This window comes from Asterias rubens, chromosome 6 (genome assembly GCF_902459465.1).
Source record: "Asterias rubens chromosome 6, eAstRub1.3, whole genome shotgun sequence".
In the NCBI taxonomy this organism is placed as follows: Eukaryota; Metazoa; Echinodermata; class Asteroidea; order Forcipulatida; family Asteriidae; genus Asterias; species Asterias rubens.
In genome coordinates this window covers 836,421-864,157 of record NC_047067.1, presented here as the reverse complement: position 1 = coordinate 864,157, position 27,737 = coordinate 836,421, and the positions used below count along the sequence as shown (strand labels likewise).

The following is a 27,737-nucleotide window of genomic DNA, read 5'->3' as shown; positions in this document are numbered from 1 at the left end:
ATAAATCTGAAGTTAAGTTAAGAAAAAACAAATAACGGGTTCTCCCCACAGACATAAAGAACAATAGGTTCTTTATGTCTGTGGTTCTCCCCTTGTAACACGCCCTCAGCGTCTGTCCGCCACCGAATGACAGGTCACACGCCCCTCTACCTCCTAGGCAATGCACGTGACGTCGAGATAGAACAGGGAACTCACATATTATTAACGAAATGCACACAATTCTTCATTGCCTAACACTAACACTAACCCCAGTGATGATTAAACGAACAAAATAGCTAATTGAAGGACTTGAAACAGGTAAGTGTGTTTGTGTTGTTTTGTTGCTTGCTTTTGTTGTTGTTTATTGTTACTGTTTGACGTGAATCAGTGCTTTGGTGCAAAGTCAAACCCGAACATTGATTAGACCATGGAGGGAAGAAAATCCTCGTCCATGATTATACTATAGACCGCCGGCCCCGCTGGACGGTCTAAGTTTTGGGGTTTAGACTCGATCCAGTCTAACTCTTTTCGTTCAGATATGGATTTAAATTGCACACAGCGAAGTTTTAAAGATAAGATAGTGGGATTATAATCTATAGAGGTCACTCCGTATTTTGTGCAAACTCTACCTCCATGGTTTGCGGGTGCAGTGCCCAGTTTGAGTGGACGGGTATACTGTTCCGTGTTCCGATAATAATACTCCGGTTCCGACGATATTGATTCAAACCAAAAACTCATGGTCTACACGATAGGGTTATGGGTTAGTTTAGGATTAGGAAAACATAATAATTGTGTCGGAACACGGGGTTGTCTGAGCTGGGACGTTGGGATCACAATTCAGGCGTATAGCCTATATCATGAGTCAATACTTATTCAAAGGTTTTAATTGAAGACATAGTTTGGGTACAAATCTGATGAAGTATATGTTGTGCATTGTGTTGGTTACAGGGATTTGTACTATCACCTGATGTTGGTATAAGGAAAATGTGACTATGACAACGCAAAAAAAACCAAGCCAAAATAGCAAAACACATGTAGTTTTACAGTAATAGGCCAGAATATTATACGCAAGTAAATGATACAAAAGTCAATGCATTTGCATTGTGATGCATGTGGTCTGTAATATTCCTTCCCTCCATGGCATAACAATCAAAGTTGTTCTGGAAACCCAGGCTGTGAGAATCATTCGAAAATGGGTAGTGTGCCAATATAATATGATTGTCCATGACCTATAGGGCCTATTGATTGTTTGATGTTGTTGATAAAACTGTTTGAGTATTGCTCTAAGTAAACAATAAGGCACGGAAACTAGCCTATGTGTATGGACCTGTATGTGTTATTCCTATAACGTGATTTATTGTAACACGCCTTCGAATACATCATTTCCGTGTTTATAGAAACGAATCACAAGATTGGTATAACCAATATAAGTGAAATGTTCATTTTTGTCAGATAGAGCCTATATCCGTACCAGTTACTGTGGAATCCACTTACTGTGGAATAATTATATTGAACCCTGAAAAAGGGGCACTCCTCCAATACGGAACACATGCATATAAACGGCGTTAAATATCGTAGTCTCATCTCAAGACAGGAATAAGCAGCCCGCATGCGGTGAAGAAAACCCCACTTCCCGGTTCAATTGAATTGGGTTCGTATAGTTATTTAGAAAACGTGCACTTTAATTGTGTGCAGCAGACTGGAGCCTAGCCCAAGCCGAAATCGTGGTTTCGAGAACGGCATATTTTGTTGGGACAGCCATTCAATTAAAAGTTTGTTTCATGAGCAACGTTGAACTTGTCAGCACCAGCAGAGCGTGGCTTCTTCTCCCAGTCATGACACTAACCCCCTTGTGCCACTGAGCAAGGCCGGTGTCGCATACAATTATGTACGTTACGCATTACTATCCGGTGGACATTAATGCATTATAATGGCCGCCGGACAGTTTTGCCTATGCAATCGTGTCCGCCCGGACGCCACTGCATAATGCAATTCTGCCGTCCGGACACATATGCATATGCAGTTGTGTCCGCCCCGTGCAAAAGTCCTTGCTGTAAAAAACGCCCTTGGTTGACGGAACACGTTTGCCATTTGTTTTACAAGCTAAATGCATGTCATAATTGACATGGCAAATGTTCGGCCGTTGGGAATTCGCTGCAATCATTAAAAAACACACGTAAATAATCATGTTGCATATTAATTTATACGTAGGCTCAGTGCATGCTCAGTGCATGCACGCGCGCACATACATGTACAGTCATATACATGTCCACCGGACGGTTTTTGCATAGCCCCGGACACGCCAAAATTGCATATACAAAAGTTTCCGGAGCGGGCAGTATTGCATGGAGGACACAATTGCATCTGTCACGGGCACATAACCATCATTGCTTCGTAAAGAGTTTGGAAGGTGGGCCCCCTATAGTTCATTCTGATCTACCAGTCAGTGATGGGGGGTAACCCTGTTTCAGCCCGTGCCCCTGTCCTGTTACAGTTTGGTTTGATCAATATTCAGTCAGTCAAGTGTAACCACTTGCTCTATGGTGTAACCATGTGTATAAACTATGGTCTTCATGTGGTCTTCCGGCCCTGTGATGTGTGACACTTATTTTATAGATAAAACCTCCAGTTGATGTTTAATTCTTCTCCTATGTTTCCGCTCTATAGACCACTAATCTCCGGTCGTAGAAACAGATAGACGTGCCACCATGGTGTCATTAACAGATAAGGCTGCCCTGACTGAAAACCAGGAAGATGATAACACTAGCACACAGGTAAAATGAAAGATGCATCTTTTGAAACGGTTGAAATCATAATGAATCGACCATGACTGAAAACTCCAAATCAAAATCAATGGCTTTAGCAAATCTTGCGAGATGCATGTACTTATTATACTGGTCATGTAAACTTGTACATTCTGTTACATTATTTCCCCATTTAAATTAAAGAGTTACAAACTGAACCAAATTTAAGATGTGCCCTCATATAGCAAAGGTTGATAAAAGTTGGACAGTCGCTATCAAAATGTTAGATTTATTTACAAATCGTGCCTGCAGGAAGTCCAGGCTGTGAACCACAGTGCTCTTAAGTGTGAAAATAAGTGATTTAAAAACAGGCCACCAATCTTTCGATTCAAAATCAAATCAGATCAAATCAATCAACAATGTACTCATCATAATATGCGTGAGCTAATGACAAGTCAACTTTGTTGAATCAAAGCATTGAAAACACAAGTGAAATTCGTTTGTCTTAATTTGGGGGAATTCTCATACGAACAACTTCAGTGCTGTATATGATAGATTTCAAATCCCAGTCTAAGAAGGAAAGTAGCGAAAAACAGAACGAAATATTTGTTGGACTAGTTGAAAAAAAGGGGGCCAACCGAATGGAAGGTGGAAGTCTCCCATGTTTGCAGTATTATTCAAGCTGTTTATTTTAGAATAATATTGCTCTTGCGATTTATTTGATTGTGTCAGTCCGAGATTAAAGCTCCATCAACGACGGGGCTAACCATCTTCACTGCAGCCGTGTTCATCGTTGGAGAAATGGCGGGAAGTGGAATATTGGCGCTTCCCAAATCAATGGTGGACACAGGTAAACTTTCTCATGGCTTTTATATATGTTCGAGTTGAGTTTATATAGACCATCTTGTAAAGGAAAAGAATGTTACGAGTCATAATCGGTTCCCCCGTGCGTTACACTGTTCTTATGGTGAACATTTTAGGCAACATGATGTGCTCGATTTGCAAATTCATCATCAGATGAGGCAGTTTACAGGCAACCAGTTCCAGGAAAGCGCCAATATCACAATTTCACATTTCAGTTGTCATTATTTTCCCGGTTTTGTGAGTTACATCTCAGTGGGCGGTCATTCTTACCCATAATTGGATTTTGAATCATGCGGTATATTTCATAAAAATCTTTTTCTAAATTAGGATCGATCCTTAGGACCAGTTATTTGTCCTAATTCGAAATAAGACGAGTCTGAACTCTTTGTGAACTCGACAGTGGCCTTTACATCACGTAAAATCCAACTCAAAAAATGGCAGACCAAGGCAAGGAGTCAACGAAAAATTAATAACTGACCATAATATTGTTATACATTTTTCTTTGCAGGATGGTCCGGTGTTATTTTGATCGTATTATGCGCGCTGCTTTCTGGGTACACCGGAATCATCCTCGGGAGATCATGGCAGATACTCAAAGATAGGTTTCCGATGTATCGAGAGCACATACGATACCCTTATCCGGCCATTGGGTTCGAGGCCATAGGCAACTCTGGCAGGTAATAGCACGCAAAGCATTGACATCAAAAAGAAGAAATGTACATGGTGAAACATCTTATTAAAAGAGATAGGTTTTTGAGTTATCTCTCACAGTTTCTCAGTTTAACGGGTCGGTCAAGTGAGTTCCATAGGGGAGGACCGGTACCGGACCGAGAGCAAGATCGGTTTCCCCAGGAGTGACGAGAGGGGCATTCCAAAAAGATTTCCCATTAATTTAAAAAACACAGCTTGAGACTCTGAAGAAAACATATGAATAGAACTGCAATATTTATCTATGATGACAGAATGCTTTTGTACTACTTCTAGGTACATGGTTACTTTTTGTGTGAACTTCACTCTATTCAGCGTAAGCTGTGTGTTTTTACTGGTAGCTGCAAATAACATTCAGTCATTGCTAGTCCAGGTTGGAGTTAGCGTATCGTTCTGTGTCTGGGTGCCGATCATCGCTGCGATTTTATGCCCATTCACTTGGCTCGGAACACCCAAAGACTTCTGGTGAGTTTGTTTTTAAGTCTTTGGAGGAAGAATGACATTAAACCGACTCCTCCATATAGTTATCAAGAAACACATCAAGCCAACAACACCAAACTTTGGTTACTGACTCAAGTTGGGATCGAATTTGAAACCAGATATATGTAGGCTGGCCCTTTCAACGTGTGCCGGTTTTGATTGTCTATAGGGTTCAACACAAGCTTTGATATTCTATATGTTACAATATTATTAAAGTTAGTTTGATATTTGACAATTTGACTTACACGTGTCTGACAGCGAATACCAATGTTGTCACTGTATAAACTATTAAAATGTGATTGTCCTATGTCCAATATCGATGTGCAAAGTAGACATTCACTGTTATAACCTACTTGAATGGCCAATGTCCAGTATTGAAAAAGCAACATTAATATTTGCTGTACAAACCTATGTCAATGTAAATATTTAATATAACACCAACATTACTCAATATTTGAAGTGACGTTTGAAGAGTGCACGGCGTGTATAAAAAAAATAGTCAAGATACCAGGGAACCAAGCACCAATCTATTTTAATTGGGAGGAGTGTTGTTGGGTCACGGGCTACTATCAATGTTTGGAAAAGTACTACTCTGCTCGCCTTCATTAGAAAGATAAACAGTTCGAAACGTCGAACAGACTACACTGTTCAAAACGAATAGACGCACGAGCCAACAATAACGAGTTCTTATGTTTGGCCTATAATATTAGTAATGTTACACTGGACAATTTGGTGGGGGAAACTGAGATCAGAGGCAACCATCCGCGCTTCATGTAAAAGGAACACATTTAGTAGCACATGCGTTACTTTTCTAACGATATCTTACAATACCCAAGAAAATTCTGTGCAAATTTAAATGTGAATGCCTTTTTCTTTCTGATGGAGATTACACGAAACTGGTCGCTTACAAATTGCTCTTTGAAACATGGCCTTTATGATTCCGATTACAGGCCGATAGCAGCGATCGCTACCACGGCAACTGGTATAGCATGTCTTCTCATCTTTGTTCAGGAGATGCTCGACATTGGCCACTATCCTGATGTCAAATTCCCCTCCACAGACTTCGGCAACTTCTTCGAGGCGTTCGGTGTTATTCTCTTCGCCTTTGGAGGTCATGCCATCTTTCCAAGCGTTCAGCACGACATGAAGGATACTAGGAAGTTTCATTGGACCGTTGGTATTTCTTACGTAGGTATGCATGGTGATGGTGGCGGCGAGGGAGGGGGGGGGGGGTGGTGATGATCTGTGAAAGACCCTTGCTCTGACGTCATAACGCGTACATCAATAGAAACTTACAGGACATGACACCCACTTTTACATTTTAAATATTTAGAGGAAACGTTTTTTTTCCTTCAAGCTTATTTCTTGCAAAGATTAAGTCAAAGAGATTGAAGTGAAAATTATAGAATAATAATATGTAAGACTAAGAGTATATTTTGGGGTGGGGGGGGGGGGGGGCTTCACGCAGTTATTGACCCCTAAATTGCTGTACACTTATTTAACACAATTTACCCGCTGAGACGCTACTTCTTGCAGATTTGACAAACATTTGATGATAGTTTTGAACAGCTAATTTCGTGTAAAACAATTCAAAAAGGTCACAAGCTTACATTGTTGCAAGGGGGGGGGGGGTCACCAATGACAGATTCAATATATGCATTATTTTTTGTATTTATAATAGGAGACTTTCCAACGCTAGGCGGCAGCAGACATACCGGGTAAATTTCCATTGTTTACGTAGTTCTGAACATGCGCATAATTCTGAGAACAATGGATTTACCCGGTAAGTCTGCTGCCCTCTATCGTCCCAGAAAGTCTCCCATTGTCCGTAGCATATACAAAAGTGGGTTTTTCGTTTTGAAACAGCATCGTCTTTCAAAATTTCGTCTTTCGTTAAGGGCGAAACAAATATATTAAAAAAAAATGTCAGCAAATCGGGCCATGAAGCTTGAACTCAACCAAATTTAGAATATGTTTGGTTTTAATTCAATGTAGCTAGGTATACGTAAACATGTGACAGTTTCCTGCGTTTTTTAAATTGTTTTTTGTTTTAGAAGATATCGCCGAATATATGGAGCGGTTATGTCCGCGCATAAGGAACAACCTGCGAATGGAATACACAATCTGAACATTTCATGCATGACATTTTGTGAACCCCATCATTCTCTTCAACCCACATTTCTAAGCAGAGAATCGCTTTATAAACAGCTATAGGGCTCTAAACCAAGTCAATTTGTATGGTCACTTATTTGTTTATAATAATGTTGTCGCTCTTATTTTCTTCTGCAGTTGTTGTCCTGTACTATTTACCAGTCTCTGCGGCGGGCTATGCCGTCTATGGGGATCTGTTCATCACAAGAAACACCGATAACATCTTAAACATTCTGACTCCATCTATCATCACGACGATTGTAACAATTATGATCACAATACATCTTATTATGGGATTCATTATTGTTATCAATCCTTTCTGTCAAGAGCTGGAACAACTCCTAAATATTCCACTGAGTAAGTATCAATGGCAAGAAATATTTGGCAAACCCATATATTTATGAATAATATTTATATTTAAAAAAAGCAGGTCATTGTAGAATTCTTATCGGAATGGATGTTTTTATGAAAGATTTGATTGCAATAAAAAAAAGTTGTCCGCAAATTGTATTATTTGCTGTTGTTTTGTGTTTATAATAAGTGCTCCAAAATAAAATCTGGGCTTGATTCCATTTCCTTGCCGAGCCAAGTGATAATATTCAACCCTGAGTGGCTGAAAGTAGATGGTTACGTAAGACTCAAACTTTGTGTATCAATCTTGTTTTAGATTTTTTTTTAATCATTCCTCGAACTTTCCCAGCTCCTTTGGGAGGGGGGGGGGGGGGCATTCCGTTGTCTTGGTATCTAAATAATAATTGTTTGACTTTAAATGTGTACTCCCCTAATCTATTTATCAATACAGAATTCTCTGTGAAAAGAATATGCGTCCGTTCTGCCGTGGTTGCGTTGGTTCTCTTTGTTGCCGAAACTATCCCCAAGTTTGGAATTATTCTAGGCCTGGTCGGCGGATCTACAGTCACACTGCTCACATTCGTTTTCCCTTCGCTCTTCTACATCAAACTCCGTAGACATGAAAATGACGAGTGGCCAAGGGAGTGAGTTATACTATTATTACTAATGTTCATTCAACTTTTCATAAATGTAAATGCCACGCCACACGAGGCAACAACCAGTTTCAGGTAATCTTCAAGCACAAAAGCCATTTACATTGTTCACTGGTTATCTTTTGGGTCGAAAGACTTGTTAACGTTAAAAAATGACTCATGTGCTACTAACGTGGTACTGTCACACACTGCCTGTAATCGATTGCCTCCATAAGTTGCCTTTTAAAATTGCCTCTTCATCTAGCAAGCCCCATACGGCCAGTTTAACATCTTGCACGCAAAAGGGGCCTGGAATGTACAAAGTAATTTTGTTGGTAAACAAAGTAGTTAAATACAGAAAACTAAACGTTTTATTTTTCTCTCTTTGCAGGAAAATTGAAATATGGGAGTATATCCTACACGCTGAAATTATTCTAGTTGGTTTGGTCGGCGGTATAGCGTCGACATATAGCGTCATTGCAGACCTCGCTAACGCGGATCATCCGTCATTTACCGTTCCATGCTACGTCAACGCAACGGCGTCTGGGGGCTAGTCGACAGCCACATTGAGGCGTTCATATTGTCTCTTTTGTGCCCTCGAGACGCAAGCTCAAACAACTTCAGCGTTGTTTATAGTGCTAAAAATCATACGTTTTACCCTTATTACACCGATGTGTGAAGCCGTGAAGCCCAGACACTCAGTACTTTCGCGAGTTCTGTGAAAGAAAATTCATTCCCATTACCCAGGTTCGATTTTAAACAACGACCTGTGCCATTCTAGAGCACAGGCCACCGAGATTGCCCGGTAGCTATAGTGGCAGTTCGAAACCTACCTACATGTATTAGCAGCGGGTGTAACCGAATACATGTAGACCGAAGTTGCTTAACAATTGAGGCAAATTACGCACAATGTATAGGCACATACAGCTTTAAAAAAAATTAAAAAAACATTTTATAAAAAAACCTAATTGGCTTAGGCCTACAGTATCATTATTTGTGTGGATGTAAATTCTTTTGATAAAAATGATGAGACTAGTTCCACTTTTAAAAAAGAAAAAAGATTTGAATTGTACAACACATTTTCTTGTATAGATTTGAGAAAGTTATAGCGCTGAGCTTTTATTTCTGTGTATTGTACGAAAATATCCACCAATGGTAAGCGATAGTCGCTTCAAAACATTTGTCGGTAATTCACACCCATCTGCCATGTGCACTCAGTTGTGCGAGTTATTTTTGCATCGAGTTCAAATCATAGCTCTGCTTATCCTGTTAAAACTAAATAAACAAAAATCATTAGTGTTTTTATTTTTATTCTACCTACAGCCGCGGTGCGGTAAAGCAAATATCAGGCAGAAGAAATGAAAATAATTTGCGGTTTTTATTGGCCCCAGTGCGATAAAGCGCCACAAATAAGAACCTGGTATCAAATATTTTTGGTTGTAGATTAAGGGTGCTGGACGAAAAAACACACAAATACCATCATCAATATAGGTGAAAATTTACCGTAAATTTGTTGCTAAATTTTTAAGTATAAATTGTAAGTATCTTAAAAAGATTCTATTACATGTGCTTGTTTTTTTTTTTACGACATCAAAGATGCTCAATTTATTTATCGGTCACAGCAGTTTTAAAGGAAATCAGCTTCCTGACACCTGCAATTAATTAATATTTTTACGTCGCTATTAAAGCATCGTTAATCATGTGGAATATATGAGATAATTTTGTAAATGTATTTTAATTGTACATTGTAGTTTACTGTACAAACCAATTGAAATGACACAATAAAATTAATGTGAAAAACAATTTAATCAGGTTAGCATGCAGTTAGACGAAGCGTTTCTAAAATCTAAACTTTCGAAACTGAAATTTTCACAAAGGTCGTAAGTTTAATGGTGTCCACCACCATATCGAAAACACAGCTTTAAAAATAAGCTTCTGAGGTCCTGTTTACAGGCCCATGCTGTCACCCATAAATAATTTACTACAGGAGACCCCTATATTGGTTACACTTATTCAATAGAAGACCAAATTGATAAACGGTTATCTACGGGAAAATCCATTTAAGTCATAACTTGGTGTTGTGCTTTTGCTGTTGAGAGTTACTTTTTACTGAAAAAAATCCCTATACCAAGAGAATAATATACATGTACTCGGACTATAACCAAGACAACTTCAAAAACAAAGCAAAAACGTAAAGACTTTGACATGGTAAAAAATGTTAAATAACTGATTAAACCCCTATCCGTCACACAAGGCCTCTGTGTCATTATTTTGAGACTGGAATACGACGTAAGCGCACCACACTGTACTCGCAAGCATTGACTCCCAAAATGGCGGAACCTATTTGATTGTGATGATAACATCAGGTTACCAGAGCTAAATTTGTTTTTGTTTTCATAAGTAGTTGGTGCTTAGACATGTTTTGAGTTTATCTATTGGAATCTTTGCTAGATAAACTTTTATCATTTCGCAAATATTAGAACAAAGTACACTGAGTCTGGTTCAGATAGCCCGGAGTCCAAACTAGTTCTCTTGATCTGTGTTTCCTTCGCGAGCATCGTCAAACGGCAAGTCTTCGTCTTCCAAAGTCTCTTGTGAAGATACAGGGAAAACATGGCCCATACTTTCTTGTGGTGACACAAAAGACTCTGAGACATCACCTGAATCACGGCCAGTTGGTGAACCTGCACTTTCCAAAACGTGCCCAGATGTTAGCTCCAATGATTCCACTTGAGCATGCTCATCTACTTCGTCCATCTTAGATGGTGTGGACAGTGTGTCTAAGATCTCGGAAGCCGTGTCTAAGATGTGAGAAAACCTGCCCACATAGCCAGAATAGCCAAACTTCGATGACCGTCTGTTCTGAGATGGAATCTCCTCCAAGGGACCCGATTCCTCTGCCTCATTTATTGGATCGACTTCAGGAACTCTTTGCCACTCATCTGTTTCCTCCTCGCGGATCTCTTGATCATCATATTGACAATTGGTGTTGGTAACATTCGGAGTATGATCGTCTATGGGACCTTCTTCTGCACTTAGGAACTCCTGTGGTTTCCAATCAGAAAGGTTATCTTGGCTCATAGAGGCCATCACATCTGTGGTGGATGTAAAAGTAGGTGAGGACACAACCTCATCGATTTGCCTCTCGGAGTGCTTGGAGGAAAACTTGCCAACCAGCAATGCGGATGACTTAATCCTAGTCTCTGTAGGAATGTTATCGTATTCTTGAAGTGGTTTCCATTGATCATCGAGTGGCATGGTTACTTCTGCATTTGCGTCATCATCAAGATGAGAAGTGGTGGCTGCCGAAGCATCAACATCAAGTGAAAATCGAGATGTTTTACTGGAATTTTCACTGTGCGTCTCACTTACACCTCCAATTGCTGTGTGATAGGAAGACGGGACAAGTAGATTCTTTTGGCTAATAAGTTGCGCAGGTTGCAGCTCTGTGAGACTTGCGAGTGAAGAAGCCTGTTCAGACCACACTCTTTGCATTTGATAAGCACTTCCATCAGTGTGGCCGCCCGTAACAGGGTTTGACATATTGGATGTTGTTTGTCTCGGAGAGGTCGCAGAAGGAGTGCCGCATAGACCCGCGGGGGATTGGCTTCTTGTCTGCATTACACTTTGGGAAATCTTGCTACTTTCACGCGAAGGAGAACTTCCCATTGAAGAAACTTTGGGAGCCATAACCTCTGTACTAATGGTGTGCAAAGATGGTTTAATCCCAGCAGATATGCTCAACCTCGGTTCGTCATTGGCGAAGTGCGAACTAATCCGTCGTGATGGGGTTCCGGGTCGATATGGTTTGCTTTCTTCATCAATTTCCTCTGGCGGGACAGCACGCAGATTCCCAGAGGAGGACTTGTAGATTTGTGGAGCCCGCAAGACTTGTGAGGAGGAGTATGACTCAGACCTTGAAACTGGAACAGGTGATGTTTGTCTTGGACTGGCCCTATCATCCCAACCAGCCATGGAGATGATAGAGCTAACGTGGGAACTCATCTTTCTTGGTGATCCGGGAAGGATCGTTCTGCTGTCCTTAAAATGCTCTTCTGGTACAACTGCACGTAGATGACCAGATGACGACTTGAGGATAAGTGGAGCACCTGCTGAATAATCGTGTATACTTCTCTCGTCATGATGCACAAACTCAGACCCTGGGATTTCTCGATATTTTCCAGAACATACTGATGAAACGCTTCCAACTATAACAGACGATGCAGACATCTTTGAGGGAGATTTCGAAGATTGGATGTCTTGAGCTGTTTCTGATTTACGGATGGAACCGAGAGATGATGCAGCCGAATGCAGACCAGACAAAGCACTAGCCTGTTTCCCGAGGATCGTTCTGCTCTCCTTAACATGCTCTTCTGGTACAACTGCACGTAGATGACCAGATGACGACTTGAGGATAAGTGGAGCACCTGCTGAATAATCGTGTATACTTCTCTCGTCATGATGCACAAACTCAGACCCTGGGATTTCTCGATATTTTCCAGAACATACTGATGAAACGCTTCCAACTATAACAGACGATGCAGACATCTTTGAGGGAGATTTCGAAGATTGGATGTCTTGAGCTGTTTCTGATTTACGGATGGAACCGAGAGATGATGCAGCCGAATGCAGACCAGACAAAGCACTAGCCTGTTTCCCGAGGATCGTTCTGCTCTCCTTAACATGCTCTTCTGGTACACATGCACGTAGATGACCAGATGACGACTTGAGGATAAGTGGAGCGCCTGCTGAATAATCGTGTATACTTCTCTCGTCATGATGCACAAACTCAGACCCTGGGATTTCTCGATATTTTCCAGAACATACTGATGAAACGCTTCCAACTATAACAGACGATGCAGACATCTTTGAGGGAGATTTCGAAGATTGGATGTCTTGAGCTGTTTCTGATTTACGGATGGAACCGAGAGATGATGCAGCCGAATGCAGACCAGACAAAGCACTAGCCTGTTTCCCGAGTGGGGAAGCAGGAGTTGCCGAACTAGTGACAGGAATCCATTCTTGTGAATCACTTTGTGTTTCTCGCACTACTTCATGCTGAATGAATTCTGTAGACTCTTTCGAAAACACTCTGGATGCCTGTGGAGAGACAGCTTCACTTCGAATCCCCCTTGATTCAGACCCATGGATTGCACTTGCTGAGACCAAGGCTGGTGATGATCCTGTTGGAGATCGTCTGCTAAAATGGCTGTCATTCTCTGGCATGATGGCTCGAAGGTTCCCAGAAGATGATTTCATAATCAGTGGAGCCGCGTAAACCCTGGAAGTGGAAGCAGAACCACCACCGACAATGGAAAGGCTTTCTTTCGGAGTGTGTTGAGAGAGATTGGATTGAGAACGATGGCCTAAAGAATCTGTCGACAGTTTGGAAATTGATTTACGTTGAAGGGATCCGTATGTAGAAGGCAATCGGGGAACGTCATCATTTTGTCCAACTTTGGCAGAAATTTGGGATGTTTCAACACTGGATGCAGAATGCATGGAAAGAGCTATTTGGGATGGTTGGTATGTAGAGTGCATGGAAAGAGCTTTTTTGGATGGCTGGGAATGTTCCAATGAATAATTAGTTGTCTGACCAGTTCTGTATTCAGAAGGCGTTCGATGAGGCTCGTTATAGATTCGATGACCCGTGGCTGACGTAATTGATGACTTTTCAACCGGTGCAGCATATCTCGAGGACGTCTTTAGAGGAAGTTGTACATTAGAGTGTGCAGAAACATGCGTGGTTGTAGCTTGTCGATGACTTGACTGCACTGACGTGGTGCTTGGTTTCTCATGAGGGTCAGATACAATGGAACCTACTGACAGTCGAGGTTGGGACTTCCTTATTCCTTCAAAATCATGTCGGCTGCTGTGGGAAACAGACTCGTCAGCATCAAACAGTGAACGTTTAGCTTTCGGTGTCGAGGTCTTAGAAGATGCCGAGATGCTTGATACTGAACCACCAGAGCGAGGCTTCCCTCCATCAAACGAAGTGCTGTGACTTGGGGTCAGGCGTGTGCCGCTCACAGATCGAGGCTTACTCTCTTGGTAGCTAGCCAACGAGAGGACATCTTCCGTGCTTGATTGACCTTGACTCGAGAGGGCAAAATGTGTGGAACGCTGCTGCTGAACTTTCTCAATATCTGGTGCTGGGGATGCGTGGAGAGAAATTGAATCTCCAGATGATTTCTTCTTGACCGGTGTCTTGAGAGAAGACTTCCGTTTTGTTAATGTTTGATCAGTAGATTCCTGTGTTTCGATACCTGGTTGGCTTTTCTTCAGACCAATCAAAGATAACTTCTTATGGGATGAGGCTTTGGCCTCTCTGTCGACTTTAGTGATTGGTTCTTCTGCTGGTTCCTCGACCGTTTCAATGTCCAAAGTTGCATCAGCACTGCTTGCTTTCTTTCCCTTAAACATACTGTATGTGTTGGACGCCTTGAAATTCTTGAACTCCTCCCGTGAGATTTCTCTGAACAAGTCGATTTCTCCCTCTGTAAGTAAAGGCTTCTCACTTGGAATGGCTTCCATCTGAATCACCTCGAGGGGTGAATCGTCGGAGTTGGGCTTTTTCTTGTACTTCTTACGCCTGTAAAGATAACACATAGATTCTTTGACATCAAAATGCTGGCACCATTTAGAATAATAAATACTGAAAACAAAAATGTGAGAGCATCAAATGTCGTTAAAATATTCACGATGGTTCTACCAAGTAAAATTAAGAGGCTTTACACACCAAACACGTTAATCAAAGATAAGAGAAAACACATCGTCATATGACGGAATTCATACTCACATTTCCTTATGTTTTCCAAACATGAAACCCGACAGTAAAATAATCACTACGAAGATGAGAAGAACACCACCAGAGGATACTTCGCCGACGAAAACGGGGGCTGATCAAACAAAAAGATAAATACAGTAAAGAAAAATATAAAACGACTGTGAATAATGTCTCAATTCACACCATATTTTTGAATTAAACCATAACTGAAACAAACTTCATTCCGGATTTTTGTTTTAAGAGAGCAGAATGAATGTTTTGGTGTACTCACAGACTTGTGCACATGTGTGTCCCTCGAAGCCAGTAGTGCAGCTACATTTGAATATCAACCCATGGTTGTATGAGGCATGTTCCTCGCAGGCCCCACCGTTTTGACACGGATGTGATGCACATGTAATCACACCTTGAGTCGTAGAAAGAGATGGGACGCATCGTTACCCAATGAAACACTTGACTTTTCAATTGATTTTTTTCTTTATTGTCTGAACAATACAAAATCAAACAATGTTACAATTTCAGTAGACCGATCCACTAAGCTCCACCCCATTACGTATTTACAAATCACAACGCAACGAAGGTCCGACAAACAAGGTCCGACATGCGTGCGCAGAGTTGTGCAGAAAGGCATTGGAGAGCCCGCTTGTTCTTGCTCACACTGGATCGGTCTATTGAATAAGGCGGCAAAACAATGCATACAACAAATTAATACACATGATAAGCCGACACACAACATATGGGTTGACTTAACAAATAATGTTTGTGGTTCGGTTAAAGTGGAAATGGCGTTATAGCTGTTTTCTGGAATTTGGAAAGTTATTGGTCACTTAATGCTGAATCTGTTCCACCATACAAGCAATCGAGTCAATCCAAATTGTACCAATAAAAGTAACACCCGTATTAGGCTGCAGTACGCCTACTTGCGGCTCTCATTTGGCATGAACATCACGTAAATGTTTTCTGAAATTTCATAGCGAGTGACTAATTATTTATTGAACAATGGAGTAAGAAAAGCTATGCTGTTGTACTGTCCTAAACTTTTTTAAATCATTCTCGTTTCTAAGTGTATTATCAATTTATAAAGGTCGACTTATCCAACCTATTTTAGCATCTGATGTTTCGGACGAGTCGTCCTTCATGATGACAACGCAGTGGTAAGTCCCCGCATCTACCTCCTGAACACCACGCACAATCAGAATGTCGCCAGTCATCTTGAACCTGGCAGAAACAAAGATCAATTTTAGTTTTCTTTAATGATGTAAATTCAAAAAACAATTAAACACACACATCCATAACCACTTGACAACCGAGTCGACCCCAGGGCAAGCAAGATGGTAGTTCACTCGGCAGCAGACGACCTGTATTGCGGACACCCATTCAAAACCCCAAAGCGTATCACTATCCCTAAAACCACAGGATAACTATGGCAAGTAAAATGTATGATGGTCATACTATTAGTTTCAATGCATTTATTTATTACAAATGCAATATTTCTTTATTCTAGGTTGTATACGGTTAAATGGGTTTTAAATTATTCCATTTATCAAGAGAGCGTCCTCTTTTGACAAGAATATTATTTTCGCGCACTTCCGTCACTGTCATAGTGAAATTCAATGATAACCTTACCATTCACTATATTCTCGTCTCTTACAGAAATAAAATGTCACTCTTCAAAGAGAATTAAACCGGTGAAGCCTCTTTCATTATATGACTCCAAGAATAGGAGAGGGTCAAAAACTTTTCGACAAGTTGGTACATTTTTTGTAATTGCAAAAAAAGGCCTAAATATTTTAAGGTAACTTATCTGAAAATGTTCATAGACAAAAAATTTGCTCAAAGCAACGACAAATTGTGTATACTTTTTGGAATAGTACAATACAGTACATAAAGGTCCCCTAGTGGGGTTTGGTAAACTTAACAACATAGGCCTACGATGTTTATACAATTATGTCTCCAATCATAATTTGTTATGCGCAAGTTTCATAAAAATATGTTCAGATGCGCATTACAACAGTAAAAATTACAGGTAACCATTCATTCATCCAACTTCTCAGTTGAAATGAGATTCACATAGTATTTCCATACTAATAAAGACAAATACATGCAATGATTGAGTAGAAAAAAAAAAAAAAACAAGTACACAATTATAGGCCTACTGAACGATCTCCTGCTCATTATCCCCTTTACTTTTGACGAATCAAAAGTATCTTTTAGAAACGTACTTGGTACCTGGGGCTAAAGCATGTCGTTATGAAATGAAAACAAAAAGATTAAAATGTAAGTGGTTTCTAACTTTTTGCTGATGGCCGTGGACTCTTTGGTTATCTTTTCTCCTGTTGGACTCATCCAGTAGATCTCCTTTGGTGTCTGTGTCCTGTCATAATGGCATTCCACCTCCGTGCTATGTCCTTCGTCCTGAACCACCTCCTTCTGCTTCTCCTCTGTACATTTGACGAAGCAAGAACGTCTTTTATAAACTGTTATTTTGATACCTTGGACCAAAGTATGTTGTTATAAATTGAAAGTTCTGTGACCCCGTAACTGTTTGTTATTTACTAGCAATAATAATAATAACGGGCATTGAATGCGCGCTATCCATCTTGATGCTCATGGCGTGCAGTGAAACTTGCAACAAGAAGGGAAAAGTTATGCAGTCCTCATTAGGTAAGTCAAGAGGGAAGTTTTGAACAAAATTATTTGGGGAGAAATTTATACCACTCCAGAAACATTGTCTTACCCTCTAAGCAAGCGTCTACAACACATTCATCAAAAGCTTTGTTTCTTCCAACACATGGCTCTTTGCTCTGTGCCAGCACACAAGCTCTTTGGCGGGTGACCAAACCTCGTCCACAGCTAACCGAGCACGGAGCCCAGTCTCCCCAAGAAGACCAGACAGACGACATGAGGATCTGATTTATTGGCAGTTGTTGGACACCATTATCCAGGTTCTGTCGTCTTCTTCGTCTGTAAGCGGCGGGTAAAATCTGACGCATAAACCGGGAAGGATGGGGTTTATCAGCCGATCGATGCACAGGACGTCCCATAAAAGATTCATCATCGCCATTCCCTTGGAAGTCATTAATATTGTCCCAAGGGGACATCTCATTTTCATCCCGAGCTTCCAACATGCGTCCTCCATAATTTCTGAATGAGTAATTCTTAACTTTGTCAGTTGGTAGACCAGAGGCTTCCTTATGTATGCTCACTTGATAACCATCGTTCTCATCTATGTGAACGTTGATGTCTGATGCTCCAGAAGGGTCATGTTGATTTTGTGTATCTGTTGAGCCCTGCTTTACTGAGGTCACGTTAAACCGGACGCCATCTACTTCAACGGTACTATCACCAACACTGATACCACTGTTCCCGTGTTGAACCAACGTTAGGTGACCACCATAAGCGTTTGTTAACAGTGTTTTCCCGCCCTTTCCAGTAGCTTTGCTGTACCTTAGAAGGTCCAATATCTGGGATAGAAAATCCACATTAGCTGCTTTAATGTTTCCAGTGATTGATACATTGATCGTTTTGTGACCCTTCTGTTGGATGTTGCCGTTAAAGGACGAGTTGGTCTCGGCCTCATCTACAAGGACGTGAAGTTCAGCGAGAGACTCCAACTTGGCCGTAGCTGCCAGGCTCCCAGGTTTAGTTGGGAATGGATTCTTGTAGAAATCTAACCACTCGGAACCGAATTCGCTGCTTCTATTTATTGATTCTGGTGTCGGTGAGATTTTACTGTCTGGTGAAATGTTGATTTGATCTAAGACTTCATCCATTGCTTCATCTATTTCATCAACAATATTGACAGTTTGTGCAGTTGTTGTGTACAGTGGTGTTTTCATGAAAGGACCACTCAGATGGTAATCGAAGGCAGTGTCTATGCGTGAGTGTTCATTTGAAAAAGACAGAATGGGTCGATTCTCATCCACATGATTTGATGCTTGATGCTCCTGAGAGCTTGGAGGCTTTTGGTACTGGTCAGCAATATCGTCAACAACAGGAAATATATTGAAGTCACTCGGTTCTCGGTGTTCAAGAGGTTCATATTCGGTCACGACCTCTGGGATTGGAGTCGGCGAGGTGGCTTGTATCAGAAGCAGATCCTTCCTCAATGCAACGCCATCCTCAGGTGTAATAATTGTCATGATCTCAGTTTTCACTTTTTGGTCCACGGGCATCATTTTATCAGGAGATAGCTCTTGATAATCTCTGTTAGTGTCGCTGATCAGGATATCTTGTAATTCTATATTCATGTATATTGTGGGCACTACTTCAGGCTCAGGGGTCACAATAGACAAATTAATAATGGTCTCTACTGCATCGAGTTGGTCTTCTACAGTCTCAGTGATGGCAAGCTTTTGTGTAGTGGGATGCACTACCATGATATCCTTCCTCAAAGCAACCCCAGGCTCAGGGGTCACAATGGTCATAATGTCTGTCTTTACCGCATTGAGCTGGTCTTCTCCATTCTTAGTGTTGAAGATATCTTGTGTAGTAGGATACACAACAACTACATCCTTCCTCAAAGCAACTCCAGGCTCAGGGGTCACAATGGTCATAATGTCTGTCTTTACTGCATCGAGTTGGTCCTTTTCATTCTCAATGTTAAGTTTATCTTGTGTAGTAGGATACACAACGACTACATCCTTCCTCAAAGCAACTCCAGGCTCAGGGGTCACAATGGTCATAATGTCTGTCTTTACTGCATCGAGTTGGTCCTTTTCATTCTCAATGTTAAAACTATCTTGTGTAGTGGGATACACAACAACTACATCCTTCCTCAAAGCAACTCCAGGCTCAGGGGTCACAATGGTCATAATGTCTGTCTTTACTGCATCGAGTTGGTCCTCTTCATTCTCAATGTTAAGTTTATCTTGTGTAGTAGGATACACAACAATTACATCCTTCCTCAAAGCAACTCCAGGCTCAGGGGTCACAATGGTCATAATGTCTGTCTTTACTGCATCGAGTTGGTCCTTTTCATTCTCAATGTTAAAACTATCTTGTGTAGTAGGATACACAACAACTACATCCTTCCTCAAAGCAACTCCAGGCTCAGGGGTCACAATGGTCATAATGTCTGTCTTTACTGCATCGAGTTGGTCCTCTTCATTCTCAATGTTAAGTTTATCTTGTGTAGTAGGATACACAACGACTACATCCTTCCTCAAAGCAACTCCAGGCTCAGGGGTCACAATGGTCATAATGTCTGTCTTTACTGCATCGAGTTGGTCCTTTTCATTCTCAATGTTAAAACTATCTTGTGTAGTGGGATACACAACAACTACATCCTTCCTCAAAGCAACTCCAGGCTCAGGGGTCACAATGGTCATAATGTCTGTCTTTACTGCATCGAGTTGGTCCTCTTCATTCTCAATGTTAAGTTTATCTTGTGTAGTAGGATACACAACAACTACATCCTTCCTCAAAGCAACTCCAGGCTCAGGGGTCACAATGGTCATAATGTCTGTCTTTACTGCATCGAGTTGGTCCTTTTCATTCTCAATGTTTAAACTATCTTGTGTAGTAGGATACACAACAACTACATCCTTCCTCAAAGCAACTCCCGGCTCAGGGGTCACAATGGTCATAATGTCTGTCTTTACTGCATCGAGTTGGTCCTCTTCTTTCTCAATGTTAAGTTTATCTTGTGTAGTAGGATACACAACGACTACATCCTTCCTTAAAGCTACTCCAGGCTCAGGGGTCACAATGGTCATAATATCTGTTTTAACGACTGGGCTCTGTGCAGTTTGGTGTACAATCGAAACATCCTTTCTCATGAGAACACCAGGCTCAGGGTTTAGAATTGTCATAACCTTTGTCTGAACGTTATTATCTGCACTTATTTCAATCTCGTCACTTTCCTGCGAACTTTTATGGCCTATTGATCCCGTCCGGTTTCTTCCATGGCTTTTCACCATACTGTCCAGTTGGTTTTCATCGTCTAGTCCAAATTCATTCCATATGCCCCAGAATTCTTGTTGCAACTTTTCAACGGGAACGACACTTTTAAGGTGGCTCTGGTTTCCACTTGCCATCATTACATTGTCCTTGCTAGTTCCGGAGGGAATATCTTCAGATTTATCTTCAACTTTACTTGGGTATCCAACGATGGACCTGATTGATCTCTGTCGAGCCGAGTTCCCCACGTGGCCAGCAGGTTGTGTTGTATCATTGGAGTTGCTTTCCTTCAGTTTTTCATTCAAAACTTTTAAATTGCCGACCGCCGCTAACATTTTCTTCATGTGATTTCTATTGGACGTTGATTGCTTTCTAAAGTCATCGAAACTCTTTGACAGGTGCTTGGAACTCTTTTCTAGAAGAACACTGGACATATTTGCGAGTTTTGCAATTGATGTCCCGTCTATACCTGTCTCTTCCCCTGTCGTGTGAGCATCGTGTGTACTGACGAGTGCCTGTGTGACTTGGGTAACTGTGGACCTGGTGTCTTGAACAGTGGTTGTCTCAGTGGTCGTCTCGATAACTTCAGTTTGTGTTCTAGTTGGATCCCTCGACAGAATGTCCAAGATCTTTGAGATATTTGTACGTATACTGTCAAGTTCAGGCAACAGGGACTCTTTATCATGGTCAACTTTAGTCTGAGGTGGTGCTTTTGAGGTTATTGCTTGATGGTCAGCCGTCTCATTATTTGCTTCATTACCACCTGCAGTGTTACGATGATACGGTTTGACATCACTTGATGTATCGTCCATGTTCTTTTCAGCAAATTCTTTGCTGTGATCATTGGAAACTGGTGTTTTAAACCCTGTGGCTTCTTCGTTGGGGATATAGTCTTCCAACTTTGGTTTCCGATCTTCAAGGTGACCAGGTCGCAGATACCCATTATGTGGAGATTGCCTTGGGATGCCACGCTTGTCACCGACTCCCACATCAGCGTCATCTTGGACAGGTAGGTCAGCAGTAATATCGTTGGAAACTGGTCTTTTAGACACTGTGGCTTCTTTGTTGGTGATATAGTCTTCCAACTTTGGTTTCCGATGTTCAAGCTGACCAGGTTGCAGATACTCATTATGTGGAGATTGCCTTGGGATGCCACGCTTGTCACCGACTCCCACGTCAGCGTCATCTTGGACAGGTTGGTCAGCAGCAATATCGTTGGAAACTGGTCTTTCAAACACTGTGGCTTTTTCTTTGGTGATATAGTCTTCCAACTTTGGTTTCCGATGTTCAAGCTGACCAGGTTGCAGATTTTCATTATGTGGAGATTGCCTTGGGGTGCCACGCTTGTCACTGACTCCCACGTCAGCGTCATCTTGGACAGGTGGGGCAGCAGCAATACCATTGTAGACTGGTCTTTTAAACACTGAGGCTTCTTCGTTGGTGATATAGTCTTCCAACTTTGGTTTCCGATGTTCAAGCTGACCAGGTTGCAGATACTCATTATGTGGAGATTGCCTTGGGATGCCACGCTTGTCACCGACTCCCACGTCAGCGTCATCTTGGACAGGTTGGTCAGCAGCAATATCGTTGGAAACTGGTCTTTCAAACACTGTGGCTTTTTCTTTGGTGATATAGTCTTCCAACTTTGGTTTCCGATGTTCAAGCTGACCAGGTTGCAGATTTTCATTATGTGGAGATTGCCTTGGGGTGCCACGCTTGTCACTGACTCCCACGTCAGCGTCATCTTGGACAGGTGGGGCAGCAGCAATACCGTTGTAGACTGGTCTTTTAAACACTGAGGCTTCTTCGTTGGTGATATAGTCTTCCAACTTTGGTTTCCGATGTTCAAGCTGACCAGGTTGCAGATACTCGTTATGTGGGGGTTGCCTTGGGATGCCACGCTTGTCACCGACTCCCACGTCAGCGTCATCTTGGACAGGTGGGTCAGCAGCAATACCGTTGTAGACTGGTCTTTTAAACACTGAGGCTTCTTCGTTGGTGATATAGTCTTCCAGCTTTGGTTTCCGATGTTCAAGCTGACCCGGTTGCAGATACTCATTATGTGGAGATTGCCTTTGGAGGCCACGCGTGTCACCGATTCCCACGTCATTGTTATCTTGGACAGGTTGGTCAGCAGCAATATCGTTGTAAATTGGTCTTTTAAACACTGAGGCTTCTTCGTTGGTGATATAGTCTTCCAACTTTGGTTTCCGATGTTCAAGCTGACCAGGTTGCAGATACTCATTATGTGGAGATTGCCTTTGGAGGCCACGCGTGTCACCAACTCCCACGTCATTGTTATCTTGGACAGGTTGGTCAGCAGCAATATCGTTGTAAATTGGTCTTTTAAACACCGAGGCTTCTTCGTTGGTGATATAGTCTTCCAACTTTGGTTTCCGATCTTCAAGGTGACCAGGTTGCAGATACTCATTATGTGGAGATTGCCTTTGGAGGCCACGCGTGTCACCGACTCCCACGTCATTGTCATCTTGGACAGGTTGGTCAGCAGCAATATCGTTGGAAACTGGTCTTTTAAACACTGTGGCTTCTTCGTCGCTGATAAAGTCTTCTAACTTTGGTTTCTGATGTTCAAGCTGACCAGGTTGCAGATACTCATTATGTGGAGATTGCCTTGGGAGGCCGCGCGTGTCACCGACTCCCGCGTCATTGTCTCGAAAAGGTTGGTCAGCAGCAATATCAATAAACACATTGCCTAATAATGGAAACTCTTCAATGATGGGGACAGTCCTGCTCTTCCAAAATGGACGACGAAGAAATGGCTTTCTGTGGTCTTTAGGAATAATGTCTTTGGCTGAATGAAGTCTTTTCCTCGCTCTTTTTAGGGCTTCTCCAAAGTTGTCCCTGTGTACTTCTCCACTGAAAGGTTTGTGTTGCGTTTGGTGTACACTGACCAGGGTGGGAAGCACATTCTGGGGGACACCTGTAGTTGCAGCTGTGTTTGTAATGGTCTTTGGAGCTGATTTTACATCAAGATCTGTCAAGGAGGAAGGAGGAATAAGTTAAATGAAGATAATCATATCGTTTTTGCCCAATTACATTAAATTCAACTCAATACTAATTTGTCTACATAATGCTCAACAAAGTAAGACAAGAACAGATGAGGCATAGTTGAAAGGAACATCAGGAATATTTAATAAACAAATCCAATTAGGGGGCACCTTGTTTAGTTAAGGGAAGGTTGTTGAAATAGCAATAAGAAGCAAATCTTAAATATACGACAAGACAAAACTGCTATGGAAACGTCTGTACTTATAAACTATATAAAGGCCAGGGGCCGATTTCACAAAGGTCTCAAATTGATCGTAACTTCAAATCAATCGTAGTTGCTAAGTAAAGTGTGATGTCACAATACAAATCACTATGGTGATACTGAAAATTTGTCTTGCGATGAATTTTATTGCTTTGTGAAATCGGCCCCTGGGGCCGATTTCACAAAGGTCTCAAATTGATCGTAACTTCAAATCAATCGTAGTTGCTAAGTAAAGTGTGATGTCACAATACAAATCACTATGGTGATACTAACCCCAGGGGCCGATTTCACAAAGCAATAAAATTCATCGCAAGACAAATTTTCAGTATCACCATAGTGATTTGTATTGTGACATCACACTTTACTAAGCAACTGCGATTGATTTGAAGTTACGATCAATTTGAGATCTTTGTGAAATCGGCCCTTGGTCCCACTGCAGCGATAACGAGAACGATAGCGACACAAAGAGAACGCACTCCATTGATTGAGTGAGCGTGTGCGTATTCTGCGTGGAGCAATTCGACCAATAGAATGCGTTCTCTTTGCGTCGTGATCGTTATCGTTTTCGTAATCAGTGGGACCGGTTCTTAACTATCCTGCTTGTAAACATATTTACAAAAGAGAAGGGCATGAATAAAAGGACATCTTCTTTTTACAGAAACGCCAGCAAATTAGGGGTTCGTTGTTGTTGCTTGTATAAGTTATTTTTTCTTCATTTCTGAATGTCTGACAGAGTTAGAAACAAGACAGACACACATAAGACATCCAAGCCTCCGCCAATATGTTCAAGCCTACAGTATTTTATGTGCAACATTGATTGACTGAAAAGACACGTTTAACTGACTGGAACTGTTTGCTTCGAAGATTGCGTCACTAACCATTGTTTGAGCTAACTTCTTCCAGCACAATATCCTCTGACGATGTTTCATCTTGGCCAATATAGCTGACTGCAACTCGGAAATTGAACAGTTTCTGGTGTGGTTCGGTTCGCCTAATCATGACGTTACATACTTGCTCATTTCTAAATAGAAAGATCGTGATGGGCGCAAACAGAATTGAGTAATTTAATGGCAAGAAACAAACCAGCAAGAATAACCACTAATTGATCAATCAAATTGAGATGAAAGATCAATAAATGGTAGTCATTGAATTTATAAAAACATAAAAAAAAACCACAATTGTCTAAAGCCATTTTACACTTTCGGTACAGAAAAAAAATTAAAAGTTCACAGATTTACAAATGATTTACAGAAGGTAATGGTGAAAGACTTATCTTGAAATATTATTCCATGAAATGCTTTACTTTTTGAGAAAACATTAAGACAATATCAATTCTCGATAGCGAGAATAACGGATTTATTTTAAACACATGTCATGACACGGCAAAACGTGCGGAAACAAGGGTGGGTTTTCCCATTATTTTCTTCCGACTCAGATGACCGATTGAGCCTAAATTTTCACAGGTTTTTTATTTTAGATATAAGTTGTGGTACACGAAGTGTGGGCCTTGGACAATACTGTTTACCGAAAGTTTCAAATGGCTTTAACCGATGATTGGGCATTTTCTTTAGCATTAGAGTTTCATTTCAAATACAGTTTTGTTTGTGGTTTTTTAGTCGATTAAATTTGTTTCACAGAGGGCAAAATAATTGAGGTCAGGTATATAAACGAAAATTTGAAACTGATAATAAGTTTACAATGTTGATACCAATTGTAAAAGAATATGATCTTCGTTTAGCATTTCAATTTTTTCGTCTGGTAATTGACCAATAAATTGTCTAATTATTTTAAGAATACTATTTCCTTGTATGGAGAAAAAGGTTACTAGTCAAAATTCCATGTCAAATGTTTCTTGTGATAGGTATTTCTCACTTCTGCCTATGGGTCATTCAATGTCAGACCATCGAGGTGTCAGACCAACAAACTTTTTACCTCAGTATTCAAATTTTAATAAAAATAGCTGTGCTTGAAGGTCCTAATGAGCAATGAATGCACACAAATTTTTAGCCCGATCCGACTTACCATGTGGACAGGGCAGAAACCACTAAAATCTGACATTTAAAATACCACCTTTGGGGTAAAATATCATAACTATGGCGTCAATTTTCATCACATATTATATGCAAAATGTGTATTAACATGAAAATTGCATGCTCAAATCAATCCTTTTATCAATTTTTCCCCTGAAATGTAGGTCACTGTGAAATTTAATGTTATTGTGATCTTTGAATTTTTAATGTTTCATTCCAAAAATCAACAAAATAAAAATCACGTTGATAGAGCATGTCAAACCAAGAAGAAACAACTTGGCTCTTTAAAATCTACATATTTATGACTATGTTTGTATAACTCACCGTGATCGTTAATATGTTAATATATGTAATCGTGACCTTTGACCCAATTTTCGAAATAATGCATCATTCCAAAAAACAATGAAATGAAAATCAGTAGATACAGCATCCTATATAACTATCAGAATCCACTAAGAAACTGGGCAATTCCTAATTCCTAAATTCTTGCAATATCTCAACAAACGTGACTACCTTTTGAAATCACCGGTTAGGCCTATTGTAAAGGACTAAAACAATCAAACAGTTAACAAAATCCTCATCACCACTATCAATAAGGGAAGGTTACCGCGGAGGCTTGAATTCCCAAAACGTACAATGTGGGAGATTGCAAATGCATAGCTTTGCTGATTTGATTTCACTCGAGTAAATTCCTCGATAGTTGGGTTCTAAAACAAACTTACCGACAATCATTCAGTCGTTGCGTTTGAGTATATTTCACTTTTCCTGCTCTCGTCTGCACCTGGAACCATTCTATCAGTACTGAAGGATGTGGTCGTTCGTCACCATCAACACCTCGTGCCAGAACGTCTATTTCAAACTGGTAGTGGTCCTCCAATGGGGAAATGGTGGCATATCCGTCAGAAGGGTGTGTTATTTTCAAGCACGGTGCCCGCTCCGTCACAAGATCTGCATCGTCAACAAGAAAGCTTACATTGAAAAGACAATCACAGTTACGTCCAGTAAAAAAAAAAGGGTCGGGGGGGGGGGGGGTCGTTACATTACACCAACTGACCAAACTCCTGCCCATAATTATGTAAAGATGCTGTGTCACAGATTTTTTGCCCCAAACATTAAAAAATAGATTTTTTGAGTGAATTGTATTTCAAAGAGTATCACCCGCTCTAACGAAAAAAAGTTAAACTTTTACTTTCAACGGTCAGGAACCTTGGCAAAAATTTAAGACGTTTCTTATAAAACACATAAGAATTGGTCACGTGATATATTGTCGGATCCCGACAAAAACTAGTTTTGAGCGCTTTATTTCAGTGCTACTATTACTAATAATTGGCAGAGTTTTTCGAGCAATAGACCTTATGCATTGACGTCATCCAGCCGCCATCTTTGAGGTCAAACGGTGACGAAACAGTCAAAACGCACATAGATTGACCAATGAACAATCTCCTTTTGACCTCAATGCGGGGGCGCCGTACTGAAATGACGTCATGTGCATAAGGTCTATGGCTCAAATGAAAGCTTGCAACTCTCTCGACCCCCATCAAAATGCCAAAATCAAAACTTTTGGGTCAAATTGGCCAACAATCTGACATGGCATCTTTAAGATTTGCAACGATAACAAAAAACCGGGGAGGGGATCAGCTCAATACGCCAGATTCTACCCATAGGGACCTATAGCCTATATAAAATACAATATTAGCAATTTTGCACATTGAAATTGAAATCGTTTAGTACACAATTTGCGTTTTTCTCCGCATTTGTGTTTTGTTTGTTTGTGAAAATATATCCGATGAAAACGTCTGTTGCTGCACGGCCGCCGTATTAGCAATTTTGCACATGTTGCAC

General features: G+C 40.9%; 2 protein-coding genes across 2 annotated transcripts; one reads left to right on the top strand and one right to left on the bottom strand.

Annotated features, from left to right (window-relative positions):
• The first annotated feature begins 191 nt into the window (after positions 1 to 191).
• Positions 192 to 10,097, top strand: LOC117291561 (amino acid transporter AVT1J-like). Its single transcript, XM_033773361.1, has 9 exons — positions 192 to 297; positions 2,647 to 2,753; positions 3,456 to 3,573; positions 4,096 to 4,264; positions 4,572 to 4,760; positions 5,726 to 5,967; positions 7,065 to 7,283; positions 7,729 to 7,921; positions 8,301 to 10,097. The coding sequence occupies exons 2-9, from the start codon at positions 2,688 to 2,690 to the stop codon at positions 8,461 to 8,463; spliced, it is 1,359 nt and encodes a 452-aa protein (XP_033629252.1). The 5' UTR covers positions 192 to 297; positions 2,647 to 2,687; the 3' UTR covers positions 8,464 to 10,097.
• LOC117291260 lies at positions 9,473 to 20,373 on the bottom strand. The gene is made up of 6 exons (XM_033772887.1): positions 17,431 to 20,373; positions 16,987 to 17,134; positions 15,793 to 15,911; positions 14,968 to 15,099; positions 14,709 to 14,808; positions 9,473 to 14,501 (listed from the first exon to the last, which is right to left on the bottom strand). The coding sequence occupies exons 1-6, from the start codon at positions 20,279 to 20,281 to the stop codon at positions 10,433 to 10,435; spliced, it is 7,419 nt and encodes a 2,472-aa protein (XP_033628778.1). The 5' UTR covers positions 20,282 to 20,373; the 3' UTR covers positions 9,473 to 10,432.
• Between the last annotated feature and the right edge of the window lie 7,364 nt (positions 20,374 to 27,737).